General features: G+C 45.9%; 1 protein-coding gene across 1 annotated transcript; it reads left to right on the top strand.

Moving 5' to 3' along the window:
* The first annotated feature begins 1,854 nt into the window (after positions 1-1,854).
* EIF4EBP1 (eukaryotic translation initiation factor 4E binding protein 1) lies at positions 1,855-10,608 on the top strand. The gene is made up of 3 exons (XM_054020270.1): positions 1,855-2,037; positions 8,657-8,827; positions 10,187-10,608. The coding sequence occupies exons 1-3, from the start codon at positions 1,896-1,898 to the stop codon at positions 10,216-10,218; spliced, it is 345 nt and encodes a 114-aa protein (XP_053876245.1). The 5' UTR covers positions 1,855-1,895; the 3' UTR covers positions 10,219-10,608.
* The last annotated feature ends 9,554 nt before the right edge of the window (positions 10,609-20,162 follow it).

The following is a 20,162-nucleotide window of genomic DNA, read 5'->3' as shown; positions in this document are numbered from 1 at the left end:
TCAGCTTTTAATAGTAAACACTGAAGAGGGATGTTCGCTACCATCCGGGCCATGAGACACACGTTTACCGACACAGCAAAGGAACAATGAGGGCAGAAAAAATAGTAATTGTTTTTGTGGGAAATTAACCTTTTTTCTCTTTTTTGTAAATATTTTTTCAAATTTTTCCATTAAATGTTTTCATTTTTTCCCCTGTCCATTCTCCCCATCACCACCCCCTTTTCTGGTACCATAAAGGAAGGGCCAGAGAACACAGGCACAGAGAACCTCAAATAAACTTGTTAGTCTCTAAGGTGCCACAAGTACTCCTGTTCTTTTTGTGGATACAGACTAACACGGCTGCTACTCTGAAACCTCCCCAGGTTAAATCCATGTAGGTATTTATAGACTGTAATAAAGCCACCCTTAACCTTCTCTTTGTTAAAACTAAATTGATGGAGCTCCTTGAGTCTATCACTAGAAGGCAGGTTTTCAATCCTTTAATCATTCTCGTGGCTCTTCTCTGAACCCTCTCCAATTTATCAACATCTGTCTTGAACTGTGGGAACCAGAACTGGACACAGTATCTCAGCAGCCGTCACACCAGTGCCAAATACAGAGGTAAAATAACTTCTCTGCTGTTCCTTGATGCAAGCCCATCTCTAGAATCAAAGATGTTTAGAGTGACTTCGAAGCTGAGCAATCATACACCATGGTGGTGAGTGCAGTATAAAATGCCTAGGCAGAGAGAGAGAGAGAGTAGATCTCTTGTATGCTATCCGGGTGCTGTCTTCTGTTCGTTGGGGCATTTGCTTGGCTCCATATGATCCTGATATTGAACCAGAGATCCCGGAAAGGGCCATTTGTGATGCTTTGTTTCAGCCTCTCTCTCTCCCGTCACCTCTACAGGTGAGCATTCAGCACGAATGCAGGTTCACACGTTTGTGACCCTCATTACTAGCCAGGAGCCCAGAGGAGGAGCAGGCTGTGAAATCTGTCACTGCACAAATTTCATGAGTGGTGCTGAAGGCCACCCAGGAGGGCCACCCTTGCACTGGCTGCCTTCTCAGGAGGCAAGTGGAGCATGAAGAGCCTCGCTGCATGGAGAAGCTGGGTAGCAAGAGTCTGAGCTTGGCAGGGGGGCACAACTGCCTCCCGTTCCTTATGGCTAGCTGGGAAGCGTGTCCCAAAACACGGTTCATTTGTTGCATGGGAGCACAGTATGGGACAGGCGGAGAACCCATCCCCAGAAATACTTCATGAACCCCCTGCCACCAACCCAGCCTATGACAGGGACGCTGAGGGTTGCTCCCTGAGCGTATCATTTGAAGGTACTTCCTTCCTTCCCCCACTTTGTCTGTCTTGTCAGTCTGAGTTACAAAACTCCTTGAGGTGGAGACTGTGTGTACAGTATAGGAGAGGGTTGTTATACGTCCCACTTGCACATGGTGAGAGTTAGTTGAGCAATGGGGTGAGTGAATAGGGAGGGGTGATCCATGGGGTGAGGTGGGTGCATGGAGGGGGTTGGTGGAAGGAGTGGGATGGGGGGGAGAGGAGGGGTCAGTGCATGGGAGGGGAGTTGGGGGGCAGTGGGACTGGAATGGGGAGGGGTCAGGCCTTGGGGAGGGGGCTGGGGGTGGCAGTGCGAGCAGTCGGGGTATGGGGAGGGACTGTGGGAGCAGGAGCAGGGGGGGCATGGGATGGGAGTTGGGGGGGAGGGAAGGGGGCTGGGAGGAGTGGGATGGGGAAGGGAGGGGTCAGGCCCTGGGGGAGCAGGAGGAGGGGGCGGGGCAGTGGGCGGGGTCAGCAGTCGGCCACGCCTGCGCCCTGGTGCCGCGCGCGGGGCGGAAGGGGCGTGGCCCGCCGGCTGGTTCCGGGTCGGGGGGCCGGCGGGCGCGCGGGCAGCCCCAGTCGCCATGTCCGAGAGCTGCCGCCAGGGCCACACGCCGAGCCGGGCCATCCCCGCCAAGCGCCTCAGCCTGCCCGACGGGGCCCCGCTGCCGCCCGGCGACTACAGCACCACGCCGGGGGGCACGGTGTTCGGGACCACGCCGGGCGGTGAGCGGGCCGGGCCGGGGGCGGCCAGTGGGGGGGGGCTGCCGGGGTGTCTCTAGTCGCTGTCCCGGCGGGGCGGCGCCCCGAGGTGCCCTGACACTGCTGCGTCCCCAGGGAAACCCGCGAGCGGCGGGTCCCTGTTCTCGTGCCCACACGCCCCGTGTTCCCCGGGAGCTGCTGCTCCGCGCGATGGCGGGAAGGGCATTTCTCCTCATTGCAACTGCACCGCCCCCATGGGCAGCCTCTGGGTCATTTGCAGTTAGGGTGACCAGACAGCGAGTGTGAAAAATCGGGACTGTCCCCATAAAATCAGGATATCTGGTCACCCTATTTGCAATGGCTGGGGAATAAGCTGGCGAACTCCGAAGTCTGCGCTAACGTTGCCGTTTCAGAGTTCATATTTATCTAAAAAAGACGGGGAGTTCAAAAGACTTACACTGTGCAGTAGCCTTCAGCTGTAGTGTTATTTCAGCCTGTAACTACAGTATGTACAACTGCCTCCAAGCACCGCCTGGAACACTACTATTGTTTTGCTGATTTGGCTTTTAAAGGACCTGTCAATTTCAGCAGTAGTATGTCTACACACTTGACTCTATCTTGATAAATGTGTCTCAGTTTAGGCTAGCCTGAGAGTGTGACTGCACTGGGAAATACCATATGTTGCAAATGAGTTGCAAGTAGTTCCAGCTACTGCAACTGAGAGTCCCTGCCAGTCTGTAGTTTTGCAATCACTTTTCTGTCATTTAAAAAAGGCTTTCTCCCCTGCTGCTGTATGAAAGATCCACATAAACGGCAGAACAGTGAAATTGGCTCTATTGCAAGTGCTGTCAAATGCACAACGTAAATAAATAGATGGGAGGATTTTTTTCATTAATTTTACACGCTAGTGACCTTAGAAGTTGCATGTAATGGTAGTGGTTTTAACAAAAATCAGACAGAAGCCTGAAGCTTAAATTGGTGTCTCTTTTTTTTTTTTTTTTTACCCAACAATTGGGCTAGCCTAAGAACATTTGGTCAATGAAACTGAAGGTCTTAGTGTCTTTTGTACTAGGCATCTGTTTTGTTCTCTGAGATCACAAGCAATAGAAATTCTTGAGCCTTAGGTGCCTCTTGCAACAATTGTGCGTATAGGAGCAACTGATTATTTCTCAATATATGTTTGTATGCTGTGATAAGTTACAGTTGTCACTCACACATGTTTCATTCCATTGATGGAGGATCATGAATGAGATGTAAAGAGAGTAGTAGAGGCAAAAAAAAACCTGAACAAATTCTTAAATGAAAACACTGTTTTGACTAGAAGAAGTAGTTAAATACTCAGAAAAGGCTGAAAGATAATCAGTCCAGAATTAATAGGATGGATGTTTAAAAAAAATAGCTAAGGGATGGGGAAATTTTTCAAAATATCTAGTCACTAGTATCATCCTTTATTTTCAAGAATTCTATTTAATTTCTCAGTGATCTGGATAATCCAGATAATTAATATTTTAATGTGTGCCTGTTTTATGGATTGAAAAATGTAGGGTGAGTTAAAAAGCTCCATGTAATAATGCACTTTGGTTCTGCTTGTTATCTGATTAACATGCATTTTATTGCTGCTGGGTAGTTACCATATGTTTATGTTCTCATGCCTGCTCCCCTGTAATTATTAACAATGGAGTTTTAATCTCACTTTTCCAAGACTAGTGTCAATAGTCTAAAATAAAATTCCTTCAAACCTCACTTTAAATGTACTGATCTGTAGACCAGCTTGAATGAAGAAATTACTAATAGTTCTTAATATAGTATAGTCTCACTGATCTTCCATGTGCTGATCCATATACCCAATAATTATGAAAAGACCATTGCACTTCACTGTTCAGTAGCAGAGACAGTTCTCAAGTGCAGTCTTGTGTTACATAAATACTTGTTCCTTTGGAAGGTTTAATTGAAAACCTTTAATAAAATGTTACCATTCCTTTACAGGTGTACTGTGAAGTATTGTAAACAATACATCAAGTTGCACTATTCAGAATAAAGGAGCATATTTAATTTGCCATGGAACACCCATGACTAATTTTACAGAGCCAAATGTTCTTCACTTTAATCTCCCAAGTAGTTCCATTGATTTCAGTGGAACTGTGTACATGTGAGGCAAACAGGATTTAGTGCCAAAATCAGAATCCCCAGTAATTGTTCTGGCCATTGGTGCAAATTATCACAATTCAGCTCTGTTGGTGTCAGAGGCCTGGTCTACACCTAAAACTTAGGTTGACCTAGCAGTGACAACTGAGGGACATAGTTAGGCCAACCTATGCACTGGTGTAGACACTGCTAGGTTGAGGGAAGAATTCTTCCATCAACCTAGCTACCCCTTTTGAGGGGGTGTATTTACTACAGTGACAGAAAAACCCCTTCTGTCTCTTTAGCAAGTGTCTGCACTCCAGCAACATAGCTGTGCTATAGTTCTGTACCGCTTGTAGGACAGACATACCGTAGTCTGGTGCTGAGGAAGTTTGGAAGGGCATATATGTTCCCTGTGGCTTCTGGAGAGTATTACTCTAAGATTTAAAATTGGTTTGACTATTTATGGTCTGCCTGATTCTGATAAGTTCCAAGCAAACTCAGTACATGTTTTCTTTCTTTACCTTGGGTGAAAATGAATGAATTGGAAAAATCCCGATATGAACCTCAGGGAGTCGTGTTGAGTCATCATGGAATGATACTGGAATGTGATTTCTCAGAAAACCATATGAGAGCTCGACCATTTTGTGTTCCTGAAATAGTCACTTTTCTCATGTCAATACTATTACAGAATGAGTGGGCTTTTAGTTTTTGAATGATTTATTTAAGGCCACTGATTAGGAAACACTTCACAGCTCCCAACTTCTGCAGGCTCTGTGGCAATAGGCTAAACTCCATTCTGCAGAAAGAAAGGGCAATAATTTGCCTTTTCAGTCATTGGACATGTGCAAGTTAGCTCTCCTTTACTACTTGACCTCCAGTTCTGGCTTTAGGATGTCTCCACTGCATAGAGTCTAAGAAAGATGAGCTCTTCCTTGACTAACGTGTCCTGAGGTGACCCTGGGAGAGCTGCAACCCTGAGATGCACCGCCGGTGTCCCTCACGTACACTGTTGGAAGTGGAGTTCCCTTTAACTTGCTGTTTTCGGTGGCATCAGGAAAACGCCCTCCAGTCATCCAGAGGACTTAGTGAGTCCCCAGAATGTACTTAGTGAATGGAAATGTTCCTTCTGGGAGAACATCTGAGCACTTCTTTGGGCCCTCAGGAAAGCCAGGATCCTCCATTGGCAGGAACATGTGGGCAGAGATGTTCACATTGGGCTGGAGTAATTCCTGGGTCTGTAAAATTCAGCTGCTGAAGTAGGCTTAAAACCCTTGAACTGTGGTTCACTGTGGGTCCAAGCTTAGCCTTGGTGCCACCAAAATGAGCTCAGGATTCAGATGCACCATCTCAGAATTGTTACCTGATCCTTCTGTGCTCCAAGAACCCCAACAGAACGGGATCACAGAGCAGGGGAAAGGATCCACTACCCTGTGGCAGCACAGGAGATGAAAAGTTTTCATTTGCAGCAGTCAGGAACAAAAAAATAAATAAAATTAAATCAGAGCTCAGCACCAAGAAGTGAACATGGGAGGGGTGTGGGGGAGAACCAGTCATGACCTTTAAACTTATGGAGCCTGTTCTTTATAATATTCCACTCAGGGCTTGTCCTGGATCCTTGTTTGACCCTCCAAGGCACATGGGTATTGTCCTTCTCTAATAAATTCCACATGAGTTAATTGCTTGGGAGCCTTCACCAACTCAGCTTTAGGCACTCAGTTCCTTGATGTAAACACACATCATGTAGAATGTTATTGTCCGAGGTTGAAAGGAGCAATGGACAGTGGGTGGTTTTGAGTGTAACACTCTGAACGCTGGCAGAGGGATTTGCCAGTGAGAAGAATGTTTCTACAGTTTTTTATGGGGAGTCTGTAGTGCTCTGGGTTGGGAAGGCTTCTCTGTGCTGTGTATGCTTCCAGCTCAATATACCCCCACCTAGGGTGACCAGATGTCCCATTTTTAAAGGGACAGTCCTGTTTTTTGGGACTTTTTCTTATATAGGTGCCTATTTCCCCCCCACCCACCCTCTGTCCCGCTTTGTCACAGTTGCTATCTGGTCACCCTATCCACACCATACCATACAGTTTTTTGGCTGGGGGGGATGCTGGTTACCTTATCCATCTTGACCAGAAGGCAGTTGAGAGAATGAAGTATGCTTGGCCATGCAGTTAGAATGAGGAATAGCCCCTAAAATAAACCAAAGGCAGCAGCTGAAATCATGCATGGCTTTTTAATGAGTTCAGCAGCTGGGGCGCTGCAGCAGGTTGTCACTGTAAGGGCCTGAGCCTGCATTCCTTGTTTCCCCCGACATTCCCCCAGGAGTCAGTGGGAGCCTGGGGCGCACAGGGAATGTGAGGTTGGGCCCAGGGACCATACAGTTAACTGGTTAGAGCCATTAAACTTTTGAAGATGACAACTGCTGAGCCAGAAACTTGTTAGCACTTTCTAGGATTTAGTAACTTGTGCATCACTTCCAAGAGTTATAGCAGTCTCCTTAAGAAGGAAACTGGTGGGTCAGGAGCCAAATTCTGGAAAAAAACTCTCTTAATTAGGAGTCTGTAGTGCACTAGTCTAAGTTTGCTAGGGTTTCAAGGAGCTTTCTTTGTTCCTCTTGTCTCCCACAATCTTTGATCAAAGTATCACAGCTATTACTGGTACACTTCATACTTCTAATAAACTTAGTTTTGATGGGAACATTAACAACAAGGACCAGGTGCCCCTCCTCCAACTACAGGGATATGCTCAGATACTACCTCTTGGATGCTAGTACAAAACCCTCATAGAGAGGAAGACCAACCAGAAGCTTATAGAAGAGAGCAACTTCTGCTCTTCAGAACCCCTTGTGCATGGCTGGGGCTCTATTGGAAATGAGGGGCAAACCCATGAATCAGCTGTCCTGGAACAGGGAGTAAAGCTTGCTTTGCAGAAGCTGATGCAGGTTGTTTCACCAAATGGTTCTTATAATAGTGTGAATTGAAACTGAGATTTTTTTAACTGATCAGATTTGCATGTTTCTCCTGGTGGAAGGGGCCTTTATGAACCTTGAGCATCCATCCATCCCCTTGTGTTGACAACTGTTGTAACAAGTCAGAGCAGGGTATACAGGTTATTTAGTTTCATAAGTAATAGCTCAAGGCATATGCCTCTGCGCGAATGAATGTAAACCAGGAATGTGCAGTTCTTGCAAGCCTGTTATGAAATGTACTCCTAATACCTAGTATGCTAACTGCAGTTCTAGGAGCCCTGTCCTTATTTTGTAAGTCTTCCAGCTACCAAAGGCTATAACTGCAGGCTAGGGTTGTTTCTTTACCCAAATCCTGATTAACTGCACTTGTACTGAAGCATAGATCTGAACTGGAGACATTGCTAGTTTAATTCTACTTTGATCTGTAGAAACTAGTCACAATTATTTTCAATTTTGAAAAGGTTCCAATGTCTTGGAAAATCATTAGCATAATTTCCTCGACATTTAATATCTAGTTACATGACTTTACAGCCATGCTATGGAATATACGAGTGTGCCTAGCATTCCAGGAGAGATGTTATCTCTGATTTCTTCTTGTCCACATGCATACTGTCAGCTGAGAACATGGGGGGCGAGAGGGAGGGAGGGGATTCCTTTGTCCTGTTTGGTTGGATGGGGCTAATGTATTAAATGTCCAATCCTGAAATGAGATGTTGCAGCCCTCTCCTTGGCATGCTCTTTTGAATTCTTTCTATATTATGGATGTTGTATCTCTGGAGGGATCTTTTGACTCTGGTTTGATATTTTTCCAACATCAGATGCCTTGGTAGGGGAATGGGCTGTTCAGCCTACTCAGTGTTCCTTTTAAATCCCTGCCCTCACTTAACTCTGCCCTCACCGCAAGGTTTGCTTTCTGCCCTTTAATAAAGATGTAATTTTATTCTTCTCTAACAAACCAGCAACAATAGGCTGGGGTCCCATTCACCACTAAAATAAACAGCAAGTAAACTGCAAGTCATTCTTTGATTTTAGTTATGTGATCCTAACAAATGTAAACTAAGTTTTCTGAGCTGGACAGCCAGCCCAGACCACATAAAGGCAATACCTCCATGCAGAAAACTCTGCTGTAATAACACTAAAAATCTGACTTTAAAAAGAGAGCCAATTTCCACTACAAATTTCCTGATCTATCTGCTTAAACGTGTGGTCTTTCAGTATTGTAGGTAATCTCAGAAAAGCGTGTGAAATTTATATACTGCCACCATAAGGGAGATGGGATGAGACTATCAGAAGCAGTTTAAATCTTAATTTGACTTGATTTTTTCCTAGTTTTGCAGGAGCCTAAATATTATTTTCATGTAGACTTTGTAACTAGGTGTTCACTGGGCTGCAGTGTGTCCTAGTAGGTTGAGCACTGCATTCTGTTCCCAGCTCTGCTACTGGCCTCTTTGTGGCTCAATTTTATGTAAGTTAGGGTTATTGATATTTGCTTTCCTTGTAAAGCACTTTGAGATATGCTAAAAGCTGACAGTATTTCACATTTTTTTCCTCTAGGTACAAGAATTATTTATGACCGGAAGTTTTTGATGGAATGCCGCAATTCCCCAGTTGCCAAAACCTCACCTTGTGACCTTCCAGACATTCCAGGTGTTACCAGTCCAAACGTGGAGGAGTTGAAGATTGAAAACAACCATGTCCACAATTACGAGGAGAAGGTGGGCGTAGGTGAGTGGCACCCCCTGGCAAAGCCTGAAAATAACTTGCATGCTTCATCTTTTTTCCTTGGAAAATACACAAGAGCACACCCGGGCTGGAGCCAGAATATTGTTATAACAGCTAGGGAGGAATTGATGCTGTGTGTGGATTCAGGCTAAATCAAGGTATCTCTGGGGTTAGACTTTTGCTACTGTGCTTCTTCCTTACACCAGAATGATATGGGGATCAAAGGGGAATTGAGGTTGTGGCCCGTACAGTCCTTGATCTCTCTGCAGAGATGTCTAGTCTCAAGGACCAATTACTGTAAATTGCACTGTCAGTTTTGTGATGTGGGCATGTGTCCACTGAAAACTAAGTAGGTTGACCTGCCTCTGGAGATTTCCATTACTTGCATCTGAAGAAGTGAGGTTCTTACCCACGAAAGCTTATGCTCCCAATACTTCTGTTAGTCTTAAAGGTGCCACAGGACCCTCTGTTGCTTTTTAAGTAGGTTGAGTTTCCTAACTTAGCTCACACGGACCACTGAGCAAGATTTGGCTGGTAACTTTTGGTCACTGTCTCACTCCCTGGCTTCAACTATCAAAATTGATCAGCCTACAAGTCAAAATAAGATTTGTTCCTCTTTTGGCTCAGTTTGGTACCTGAAAAGTTTCTTCTGCATCCCTGGCAATAAGGAGTGTAACAGAGCTGACCATTTATGTAGCTTGCAGTGTTGTAGCTGTGTTGGTCCCAGGATGTTAGATTCAGGGTGGGTGAGGTGATATCTTTTATGGGTCAGCTGAGTAGTAGGGTCCTGGCTTACACTGACGTCCTATCAACAGCAGCAGCTACAATAGCAATCATACATGCAACAGTAATTGCATCATGCTGTGCTGACTAAAAATTACATTTGCCTCTTGTTGCAAACAGAAACCCACATTCGTGGTCAAACATGTCATAGGGAAAAGGTAAAAAATACTTCTGTTGCTGTGGATTTTTTTGAGTAGTGTTCCAAGTGATGGGCAGATTTCTCTTCTCACATCCCCCCAGATGCATCATGTCTCTGAGGCTCTGCGCGCTCTGCATTGGCAGAGTGCCTGCTGGCAGAGTAGATGTTCTTTGTATGGAAAGAGAGCAGAACATCACCAAAGAGGAATGGTTTTCCCCCTAACACCAGAGCAAGCCGCCATCTCTCACAACAGTTCTCCAGGAAAACTCAATTCCTGTACATAGCAGGCTGAGAGTTTCCCCAATCTTCACTACCACATCCAAACTTCTATGCTCTTGTGAGGCTGCTGGTCTCTGAGCCTTACATCCATGTAGTGTTTGATATTTAACATAGGACTTCATCAAGTACTCACCTGCATTTTTGTCGTTTCTTTTCAACAGGTGAGGAAGCTCAATTTGACATGGACATCTAAAGTATGTGCCCTGAGAGTGTTTATCCGGTGAAGAATGGGACCTCAACGTGAGGGCTCCCACCAGCCAGGCTTTTAGAATAGCCGTGCTTTTCTGAGTGACTTGCTCTTTCCTACGAAGGGCAGTCCATTCGCTTTGACTGAGAGCAGAACTCATCCTGTTACATGAGGACTGGAAGTATCAACTGATTCATATGGGTGTAAATCCATGAGTATGGCCCCTGCTGGCGATGGGCAACAGTGAGAGGAGGAAAGCTCTCTATGATTTTTTGTTTCATGTTTCTATGCCTTTGTTAATTGGTGTATATCAGTACTGTAAAGGTGACTGAAATGTAATATCAGGGGAGAAATAAAATCATTTGGGGTCTCCAGGTTTGGGGATTAATGCCGTAATGTGGGTGTTTGGTCTTTGCTGATTAGAGCAAGCAAACTGCTGCCTATTACTGTGCTGGAAAGGTATATTAGGGCAATCCCACAAACTAGATTGAGGCCAGAGTCTTTCATACAAGGGTCTGGGCATAAGTGCTCCAAAAAGAGACACTGGGCAACACCCACTGATGTGCCTTAGAGTGCAGGTGGTGGAGTCCCCCCTTGGTATGCTGGAGGATGGGCCTGGCTGGGGCCACTAGAACCAGAGACTACCTGGACTACGATCAGAAGGGCTGGGTGCATGCTGCAGCACTTGACCAGTGCATGGGGCTGCCCACCCTGGGTGTCCCCTGTCTTGTGCTTCGGGAGGTGAGGGCAGCCTGGTCTCCTGCTTCTCTTGTTTTCCTTGAGCCGGTCCTGTGGGAGGGTGCTCCCACCCCTCCCCTTCCATAATGTGTCATTGGGCCTCTGCCCCCAGAGCCTCCTCGGCCACCCCCAACACACCACCTCAGCCAACTGAATGATGTCCAGCCGGTCTGGTTCCAAACTGCATCCACAGCACATCTCTACACACTCATGCCCCATAGCATCCACTTCCTTGCCCTTGTGTCCCACACTGTGTGGCAGGACCTGTTGCTGCATGGGGAAGGTGAGGAATTCCAGCGGGCCAGACTATATTTTGGGCCCACCAGGGATATTGGTGGCTCCTCCGTGGAACCATGAGCACAGGCGTGTATGTGGCGTGGTTCACCATTTCCCCTGACACTTGTCCCTTCTGCAGTGAGAGGGAGACCCTAGCATACATCCATGTAGTGCATCAGGTTACAGCCCCTCCCGAACCTTTTCCTGAGGTTCTGGCTGCACTTTTCCCCACATCTGCTGATTTGTGGACACCCCATCCAGTGCCCCACCCTGTCGCAGGACAACCTTGTCAGTCTCCTCCTGGCACAGGCCAAGGCAGCTATCTATCACTCCGGGAGGGGCGGGTGCTCATTTCCAGTCCTGTCTCCGGGCAGTGTCCACTGATTCCTTAGACGCCTCTGAGGAGCGGTAGGCATTGCTGAGGGTTCTCTGCACAGTATCCTCTGGAGCCCTCATTTTTAACCTGGGATCTCACTCCTGTTCCTGTTTTCTCCTTCCTTGTCTCATGTAAGCAATCATGCCCTGGGCTTAGTGGTTCGTTCTGTTAATGGGGAGGGAAGGTCCTTAGGTTTGGGGGGGCCTAGACCCGCCTGCTCCAGTCCAGCAAATAGCACACACACAATCCCCATTACAAAACATCTAGAATGCCCCAAAGTCCAGCTAGCCTTTTAAGACTGAGGGCACTTTTAATGCTTCCCAGGACTACTAGAAATCCACAGCAGCCCAATGTCTAGTCACTTGCAAGAGATTGAAACATGTCTTCCAAGCATGCTTCCAGAACGAGATCTCAAGCCCTGTGTCCATAGAGGCTCTGTAGCCAGCTCCTCGGGTGGTTCATCCTTTCACAAGCACCCCAAAAAACCCCTCTCCCATACAATCACCTCCCCTCCTCCCTCAAAAGAGGGTTTAATAGCTTTCTTCTATTGCAGGGCCAGCCTCAGCAAGCCCACAGGTGGAAGCTCTCTCTAGCCCATCTAGTCTTAAAAGGAGACACCTACAGCCACGTCTTCCTAAGAGGAGCAGTTCAGCTGCACTCAGCTCCCAGACTGGAGCCTGTAGCAAGTCTCCTACCTGCAGTAGAAAGGACCCCCATACCTGTCCCCAGCTATACCTAGCATCTCCTTCCAGGTAGGTAAGTCTGAGCCTCCAGTTCAAGTGTATTGATTAGGGACCCCCTGCCATCCCTGTTCCCCCAAACCACTAAACCCTTTCATCATAAAAATGAGGACCACTTAGCCTAGTTCCCTCTTGAGTGTCTCTTCTCTCTGACCTATGTTAAAATTCTTGCTTAGAGCTTGTCTTTCACCAGATCACTTTGGTACAGGGCACCAGGCCCAATCCAGCATTTCTGTACTGGCAAAGCTCCTGATTGAAATCAATAATTTTGCTGGAGTCAAGACAACTGGATCAGAGCAATGCTTGGTAGCAGGTTGCAGACAGCACTCTAGTGTCTTGCTAGCTGGATACTGTCTTTAAATTCGGAGTTTCCTTTATAATTTTCTGCTCTTATTGGGCAGGGATTATTTACAGCTTGATGACAAATACCAGCTTTGACCAGATGTTTAGTTTCAATGCTATTGAAGGTACAATAGGCTGCTGGTGTTGTCTGACTGGGTGCTCCAGGGAGGGAGTGAACACAGTGTAAAGCATTGGGATGTGGATTGGAAGTGGGGCTTTCCACAAGACTTATCTGGGGGAGAAGGCAGATCATGTGTCTTCATCTGCTTTTTACTGTTGAAAAGTCTGCTAATGAATTACAAAGGACACATCACATTAAATTACTCTATTACTCTGAGAATTACAAAGGAAACAAAGACAAAAGAAATGACACCAATCAAACTGCATCGAAGATAAGGTTTTAAATGAAACACTTGCAATCTGACAGGAACGGGTATTCAGAGTTGTTGCTTTCAGCACTCATTCCATCCCTATCTTGACACTAGTGCTTAGCGTGTGTGTAGGGTTTTACTGTGATCTGTATCTAAGGAGCTTTTCCTATCATTAGCAGAATGTGTACAATAGAGCAATAGAACTTACTGCCTCTCTTTGTTAATTGGCAAATCCATATGCACATCACTTGGTTGAGTTTTCTTTCTTTCGTTAAAGCGCTGGTAGCTATGCACAAGAGGTGATCGTATTCACATTTTCCAAAAGGAGTGCAATCTTCTGGTTACTGATATAACCAGCAGAGGACTGGGGGTAACAGTTTAGGTGCTTTGTGTCTGTGCTGAGAGAGCTTTTCTAAAGCAGTATGCAGACTGGGCGTTAAAGATACCAGCACAAATATCTGAGCCATCAGAGCAGAATTTAACATTTCAACTAGCCAATCAAAATTACGGATGTTGTAGAGAGAAACCAGAGGGATCAGCAGCACATGACATGGACTATTTCTCTAAATAAACACCCATAAAAGTATCTTTCAGGCCTGCTCCATACAATTTCTCAACCAATGTAACTATTTTGGTAAGGGTGGGGTGATTTTTTTTTTAATTGAAATAGTTATACTGGTACAACCTGGAGGGGACACAGTTCTATCAGTACAACGGTGTCTTAGAGCAGTATAGAGTTTTTCCTTTCCCAAAACTATATTGGTCTAAAACTGCATCCACACAAGGGGAGGCTGTATTCTTTTAACTGCACTAGTATAGCTAAAGCAATACAACTTCTGTGTGTAGACAAGCCTATACTGTGCATTCATTATCTTGGGAGGCCAGTCAAGTTTGGCTCTGCAGAGAACTGGATAACCTGAGTTTCCATAGACCAGGACATTCAGGTCACATTTTAAAAACAGGGTGTTTTCAAAACAGCTGAGGGACCACTGGCAGACAAATGACAAGGTGAGTCATTTACAGACCAACTGTTACATGTGTGAAACTTCAGGGTTTTGCATAGACTGCAGGATAAGCAGATTTTTCTCTATTAGGGAGCATGCTGTGATGTTTATCCAGCATCAGGTTACAATAAGGTGTATAGTTATTAAGAATTTCATGCAACCTAAGTGTATCTAACCTGAATGATCAAAAGCAGCTCTGTTGTATGACTTCTGTAACCAGTTTTCCTACATGATGTTCCTTCCCCTTTCCAAAGGCTGACAATAGATCTGTTACAGGAAATGAGTTGCACAATTTATAGGACAGCCTGCAATAAGCTGCTACAAAAATAAAAAGGCATGTCCAACTGATTTGGCTCTGGAAAGATAAACTCTCACAAAAAATGAGACTATCTCAGCCCATGGGATTCTTTAACAAAGCTCAACTAGGAAGGGACATTTGACACTGTAGGTGTTTGTTTTGGTGCAATGGTGGCTGGACATTTATTCCCATTAAAATCTTTATGCGCTCCCAGTTGGACTTTTCAGATGAGCACTGCCTCTTGCTAGAAATAATCACGGTAAATTAACTTTCACTGATTCTATTTCCCACATCATCTAAAATAGCCACATTGAACATATAGCAAATACTTCCAAATATCATTAATCCTTTCTGCAGTTACGCATAGGCAGATATGTCATTTATGAGTGTAAGTCAAAGATTTTCAAAAGTGGCTAGTGACTTTGGGTGCCTAATTTGAGACATCTTAACAGCCCCTACATTTTAGAAAGCACTGAGCTCGCCTGCGATCCAAACTTTTTAAGGTTCTCACGTTGGGCATCCAGAATCACTGTTCACTTTTGAAAATGTTGGTCATAAGAGTTCACATATCAAATGAGGGAAGTATTATGGCCTGTTATACAGGAGCTCAGAGTAGATGATCACCATGGTCCCTCCAGGCTTTATAATCTATGAATCAGACATTTGGCCCCAGAGCCACAAAGGTATTTAGGCTCTCAACTTCCACTGAAATAAACAAATGAAAGTTAGACCCTTAAATACCTTTGTGGATCTGGGCCTTGGCCCTTGGTTCATCAAAGCCAGTGTAGCCTCCATGGGTGATTCATACCTGATGGTTCAAAGAAAGGCAAAGTATCACCATGAAGCACCTAGTCAAGTGTGAAATGCTCTAGGTGGGAGGCAGAATTCCTTCCTCACTCCTAGAGTGATCAACCCTGAAGCCTGAGATTTGATTACCTATATATTTTCCCTATCCTAAATTGCTTAGGAATTGTGTTTTGCAAGCTCTAAAGAGCTTGGTCATATCCAAAACATGCACAGAAAACTACAACCGATCAAATAAATCACTGAATAATTTTTTGGTAGATTCCACAATATCTTTCAAATAAGCTAGCTGATGTTTATTATTATCCCCCATCCAGTTATAAAGCTGAGCTGATAATTTGACAAATACAATAGTACCCTGATTTTATGAACATTTATCTTATGAATGACTTCTTATATGGACCAAAGAAGAGATGCGGTTCTCTCAAACCAAGAAAAATCAGGCACCCGGTACTGTATACATCTGTCACCATTCATTATGTACCCTGTCACTGAATGACTGTAGTTTTGCAATGTTCAATTTTATTAACCCCCTAATTAGTTCATAAAATGGGGGTCCTACTGTATATTCATGAATAGTTTATTGGAACTACATGCTAATTTAAAAATACATTTTGATTTGTTATGTATTCACCTGGCTGGTCCCCTGACCGTGATTCTCTGTTGCATTCATTTATCCTTACACCAGTCCTCCGGGTTTGTAAGCAGCAGGATTCTCAATTTACAGATGGAGCGACTTTGGCACAGATCTCACCCCGAAAGATTACACAGGGAGCTTCTAAAAGTCTGGAAGAGCTATGGAGAGTGGGCCCCAGCAGTGCTGCCTTACCACCCTCTGCTCTGACCATTCTGTAGCACTCCTTCCCAGGGCAAGGAACAGGAGTGGGAGCTTGCCTCCCACTCCTTTGTTCTAACTACTAGGTAACACTGCATCCCTGAGCCCGGAGGAACCTTAATTTCCCCCTCTTTTGCATAAGATGTGCAAAGAGCAGCTAAGCCCTTCCAATACAGATCTCTGTGTTTTCTGGGGTTCATTACTTGTCTGTAAACCATGTGCTAAAAGATGGGCTTGGCTGGCAGCCTAGTGCAAGTGTTGCCCCTATCATTAGTACCCACAGACCTGCCACATGTTTGATGGCAGGTGATTAATGGAATTGTTGATTGGTGTTGAAATAGCACAGCTGGGATTTTTTAACATAATGGTCTGAGTGTCAGCATTCGCATTAGATTTCCTGTCTCTTGTCACTTTGCCTCATCTTTATGTGGAAGCCCAGTCCCCAGGTATTTAAAAATACCTATCATTCCTTGCTGATTGTTTTCCTGCTCACTTCTTTCTAAGCCTGGAAATCAAACCCCTTTTCTTACCCAGACTGTGTTTTTCTCTCAGTTGCATGTGTGCATTGATTCTTTGGACAAACAGTTTCATAACCTGAGCACACACTGATTTGTTGTTACGGAACCCCTCATAAATGCGGAGCTGTGTATGTTGGTTTGTTATTGTAGGGTCACTCTTTAGTACTGGGCTGCATACACTGATTTGCTCCTTGGTGCTGGGCTCTGCCTGCTAGTTTGTTGTTACAGGAGGGCATGTGAGTGCTGGGCCCGTGTGTTGCTTTGTTATTGAAAGGTGACTCGCTCGTCCAGTTTGTTTTGTACCATTGCTCAGGAGTATTGGGTGGCTGCTGCCATTTTAATTTTTTTGGTGAAAAAATTGCAACCTATTGCTTGGGAAAGCACAGACCACAGCGGAACAAACTTCCTAACAGCCAAGAGCCTGCAGGGACCATCTCTGGGGCTGGGAAGATAACCCCTGGCCTCTTTGCTAAGACTGCTAACACAGGGCCAAATAGTAAATGACTGAAACCTCGCTAAGGATGAAATGGAGACTCCTTTAAACAACAGTGTGACACAACGTTTTTTCCTGTTGGGTGGAAATACACGATGGCTCAACAATGCATATCAGTTTCTTAACTGGTACTGATAAAACTAACTCTACAGTGTCCAAGGGAGACCAGTTCAGCTCTGTCCCAAAGCAAGCAAACCTAGAATTTACCCAGCAAATCTAACAGCTTTCCTCGGGATAGCCTCACACTCGCTGAGAGGGGTCACCCGCTCCCCAAGAGGTATGTTCCGCAATGGGACAATGAGGGCTGCGTGTACCAGCTCCTGGGGAACCAGAAATGGCGCTGCTAAGCTGTGGATTGTGGGTGGGAGTAGCAGAAAATGCACCAGTGTGTCTCCAAACGTTCCAGACATTCGCTTCTCTCCTGTGGGGTTAACTGGTAGGAATGCCTTTGACAGCAGCTGTTTGCCTCTTCCTCACATGGTTAGTAGCCTTCTCCTTAGCACATCTTTAATCCCAGGGAGAGTGACCACCAGGCAGGCATTGGAATGCAAAGCTGTCTGAAAACGATCAGTGCAAATCTGTCACTAACTGCTAAATGCACTCTGCAGCTTTGAAAGTCTAGCTGCTGCATTTATGTTGGGGTGACATGTCAAACACAGGGCAAACCTCCTCTCAATTCACTTCCCATTGCTTAACAAGCAGAGGTGATAAACCCGGCTAGCAGAGCCTGCCTCTTGGGTTTTGTCTGCACACCAACCCCTGCAGACCCCTGGGCAGGCACTTTTACTTCTAAGTAATCGTGGCTTAATCTGGTTCAGCTTCACCCTGTTCCTGACTGACGCTAACCTGAAATAAGCCTGATTTAAACCAAAATCAGACTCTCCACACAGGGGTTTGCAGCTGTGGTTTAACTAAATGGGTTTAAAATTGTGCCTTTAGTTAACCCAGTGCCTTGGAAGCCAGACAAGAAAGAGAGGTTTGGTGTTACATGCAGGTGTGCGATGGTGCCTGGCTGGCTCAGGGGCTGGGGTGAGCGAGAGCCTTTATCCTCTGGTCGCTGGTTGGGTTGCAAACCAGTGACTGGCTGTCATTACCACTTGTGGGCTTTCTAGTGGCCTGGGTCCATTTCCTACCACACAGGCATCCACATCACCACAGTCAGCACTAAGCATCACTCTCCATGGCCATCTCCGAGCTGCTGGAGAGTGGGCAAGCCCGGGGACGCCATCTCATCGCTAGAGGCCTGGCCCCTCAAGGATTCAGGCTTTGTTCCCATTATGTGCAACACAGGAACTGTCTAAGCTAGAAGAATCCTTCAGCACAGGGGACTCGGGGCCCTTAGGAAGTCAGGGATCAGTGGAACCCCATCAGAAACAACCCCCCTCACCCTGCCCTCATCTACCCCTTCAGGGTGTGATGGTCTCATCTGCTTGTTCTGTGTTTGTACAGCACCTAGCACAGTGCAGCCCTGCTCCCTCACTGGGGTCCCTGGGGGGCTGCTGCAATACAATAATACCCGTAGTAGGGGAACGCTGTCCACAGAGTGGAGCGAGCGCCCCAGGACCCGAGGGAGCGGGAGGCCCATTGCACAAGGCCAGACTTGTTCTCTGTTACACCAGTATGAAACTCCACTGAACTCACTGTTCCTTTTCCTTCCCCCTGTGAAACTGAGACCAGAATGTGCCTCCTCGTATACTATCCCCCCGAGCCTGCAGCCCTACTTCTGTAGGGAGACACGTACACCTGGGCCAAGTCTCTTCAATCAATGGTGTTCTTTCTGCACAGGTTCCAGCGGGTCCCGTCCCCCCAGTATACACCCCCGCATCCTGATCCAATTAAAGGATCAGAGCCCTGTTAATAATTATTTTTACACATTGTATTTTATTTCTGGCACTAGTGCTTTCAGTGCCAGCCAGTGCTGGGAAGTGCAGAGACTGCAGGACCTTATGGCAAAACCCTGTCGAATTGAATAGGGAGGGGACACTTTAAAGACCAACAGGATTTCCCTCTCTCTTCAGGTTTCAGAGTAGCAGCCGTGTTAGTCTATATCAGCAAAAACAATGAGGAGCCCTTGTGGCACCTTAGAGCCTAACAAATGTATTTGGGCATAAGCTTTCATGGGCTTTTCGTGATGAAGTGGGTTTTAGCCCATGAAAGCTTATGCCCAAATAAATTTGTTAGTCTCTAAGGTGCCACAAGGACTCCTTGTTGTTTTTTCTCTCTCTTCAGTTCCTTCTGTTGGGTTTTGTATCCAATCCATAGCGGATGAATCCTCTGCTCAGTTCTTCAGGGTAGTTGCTCAAACCTCTAGCACTGTTCCCATTCTCTATTAAGTTCTATAGGGATTTTCCATAGGAGAATTAAACTGAGAAGTAAAGGGGTGGGAGAAGCAGACTAGGAAGGCTTTGTCATTGTCTCCTTCAATGTAGACACTCGTGACACTGACGGGCAGGGTTCTCCTGTTGCTGTAGTTAGTCCACCCTCCAGAGAGACAGTAGCTAGGTCGATGGAAGAAGTCGTCCCTCAACCTAGCGTTTTCTATGTTGCTCAGGAGTATGGATTTTTCAAACCACTGAGTGACATAGCTGGGTCGATGAGTTAACCTTTCCCGGAGCAGGAAAATCTCCAGTTAACTTCAGGGTAAGTCTGAGGGGTGGTCTACACTGGAAACTTACATTGGCATAGCTGTCTTTCTCCTGGGTGTGAAAAATCCACACCCCTGTGAGACGTCATCAGCCGATCTGACCCCCAGTGTAGACAGCGCTAGTCGATGAAATCATTCTTGCGTTGACCTAGCTACCACCTCTTGGGGAGGTGGATGACTTGTAATGACGGGACAACCCCTCCTGGCTCTGTCGTGAGGGTCTGTGCTGAAGCGCTACAGAAGCGCAGCTGTGCCCTTGGAGTGTGTAAACGTAGTCTGAATTTGGCATGAAGGTTCAGGGAGGATTTTACTTTATCTCACTATCTTAGATATTTGTGAGATGCTCAGATGCTGTCCCTTAATATCTCTCTCCTCACAACCCTGTGAGGGAGGGCAGGGCTGCTAGCCCCATTTCACAGATGGGGAACTGAGGATAAAAATTTACAGAAGTTACTAGATGAGTAAGGAGACCAAGCCCCATTTCTAAAGCTAACTTAGGCACACAGGCGCC

Source organism: Malaclemys terrapin, chromosome 2 (assembly GCF_027887155.1).
Source record: "Malaclemys terrapin pileata isolate rMalTer1 chromosome 2, rMalTer1.hap1, whole genome shotgun sequence".
Lineage (NCBI taxonomy): Eukaryota > Metazoa > Chordata > Testudines > Emydidae > Malaclemys > Malaclemys terrapin.
Note: the sequence above shows the minus strand (reverse complement) of the source record. Positions and strands in the feature narration are given on the sequence as shown.

Coding starts and splice junctions, on each gene's coding strand:
- EIF4EBP1 (XM_054020270.1), top strand. CDS start 1,896: ATGTCCGAGAGCTGCCGCCAGGGCCACACGCCGAGCCGGGCCATCCCC. Junction 2,038..8,656: donor GTTCGGGACCACGCCGGGCG/GTGAGCGGGCCG, acceptor TTTTTCCTCTAG/GTACAAGAATTATTTATGAC. Junction 8,828..10,186: donor CGAGGAGAAGGTGGGCGTAG/GTGAGTGGCACC, acceptor TCTTTTCAACAG/GTGAGGAAGCTCAATTTGAC.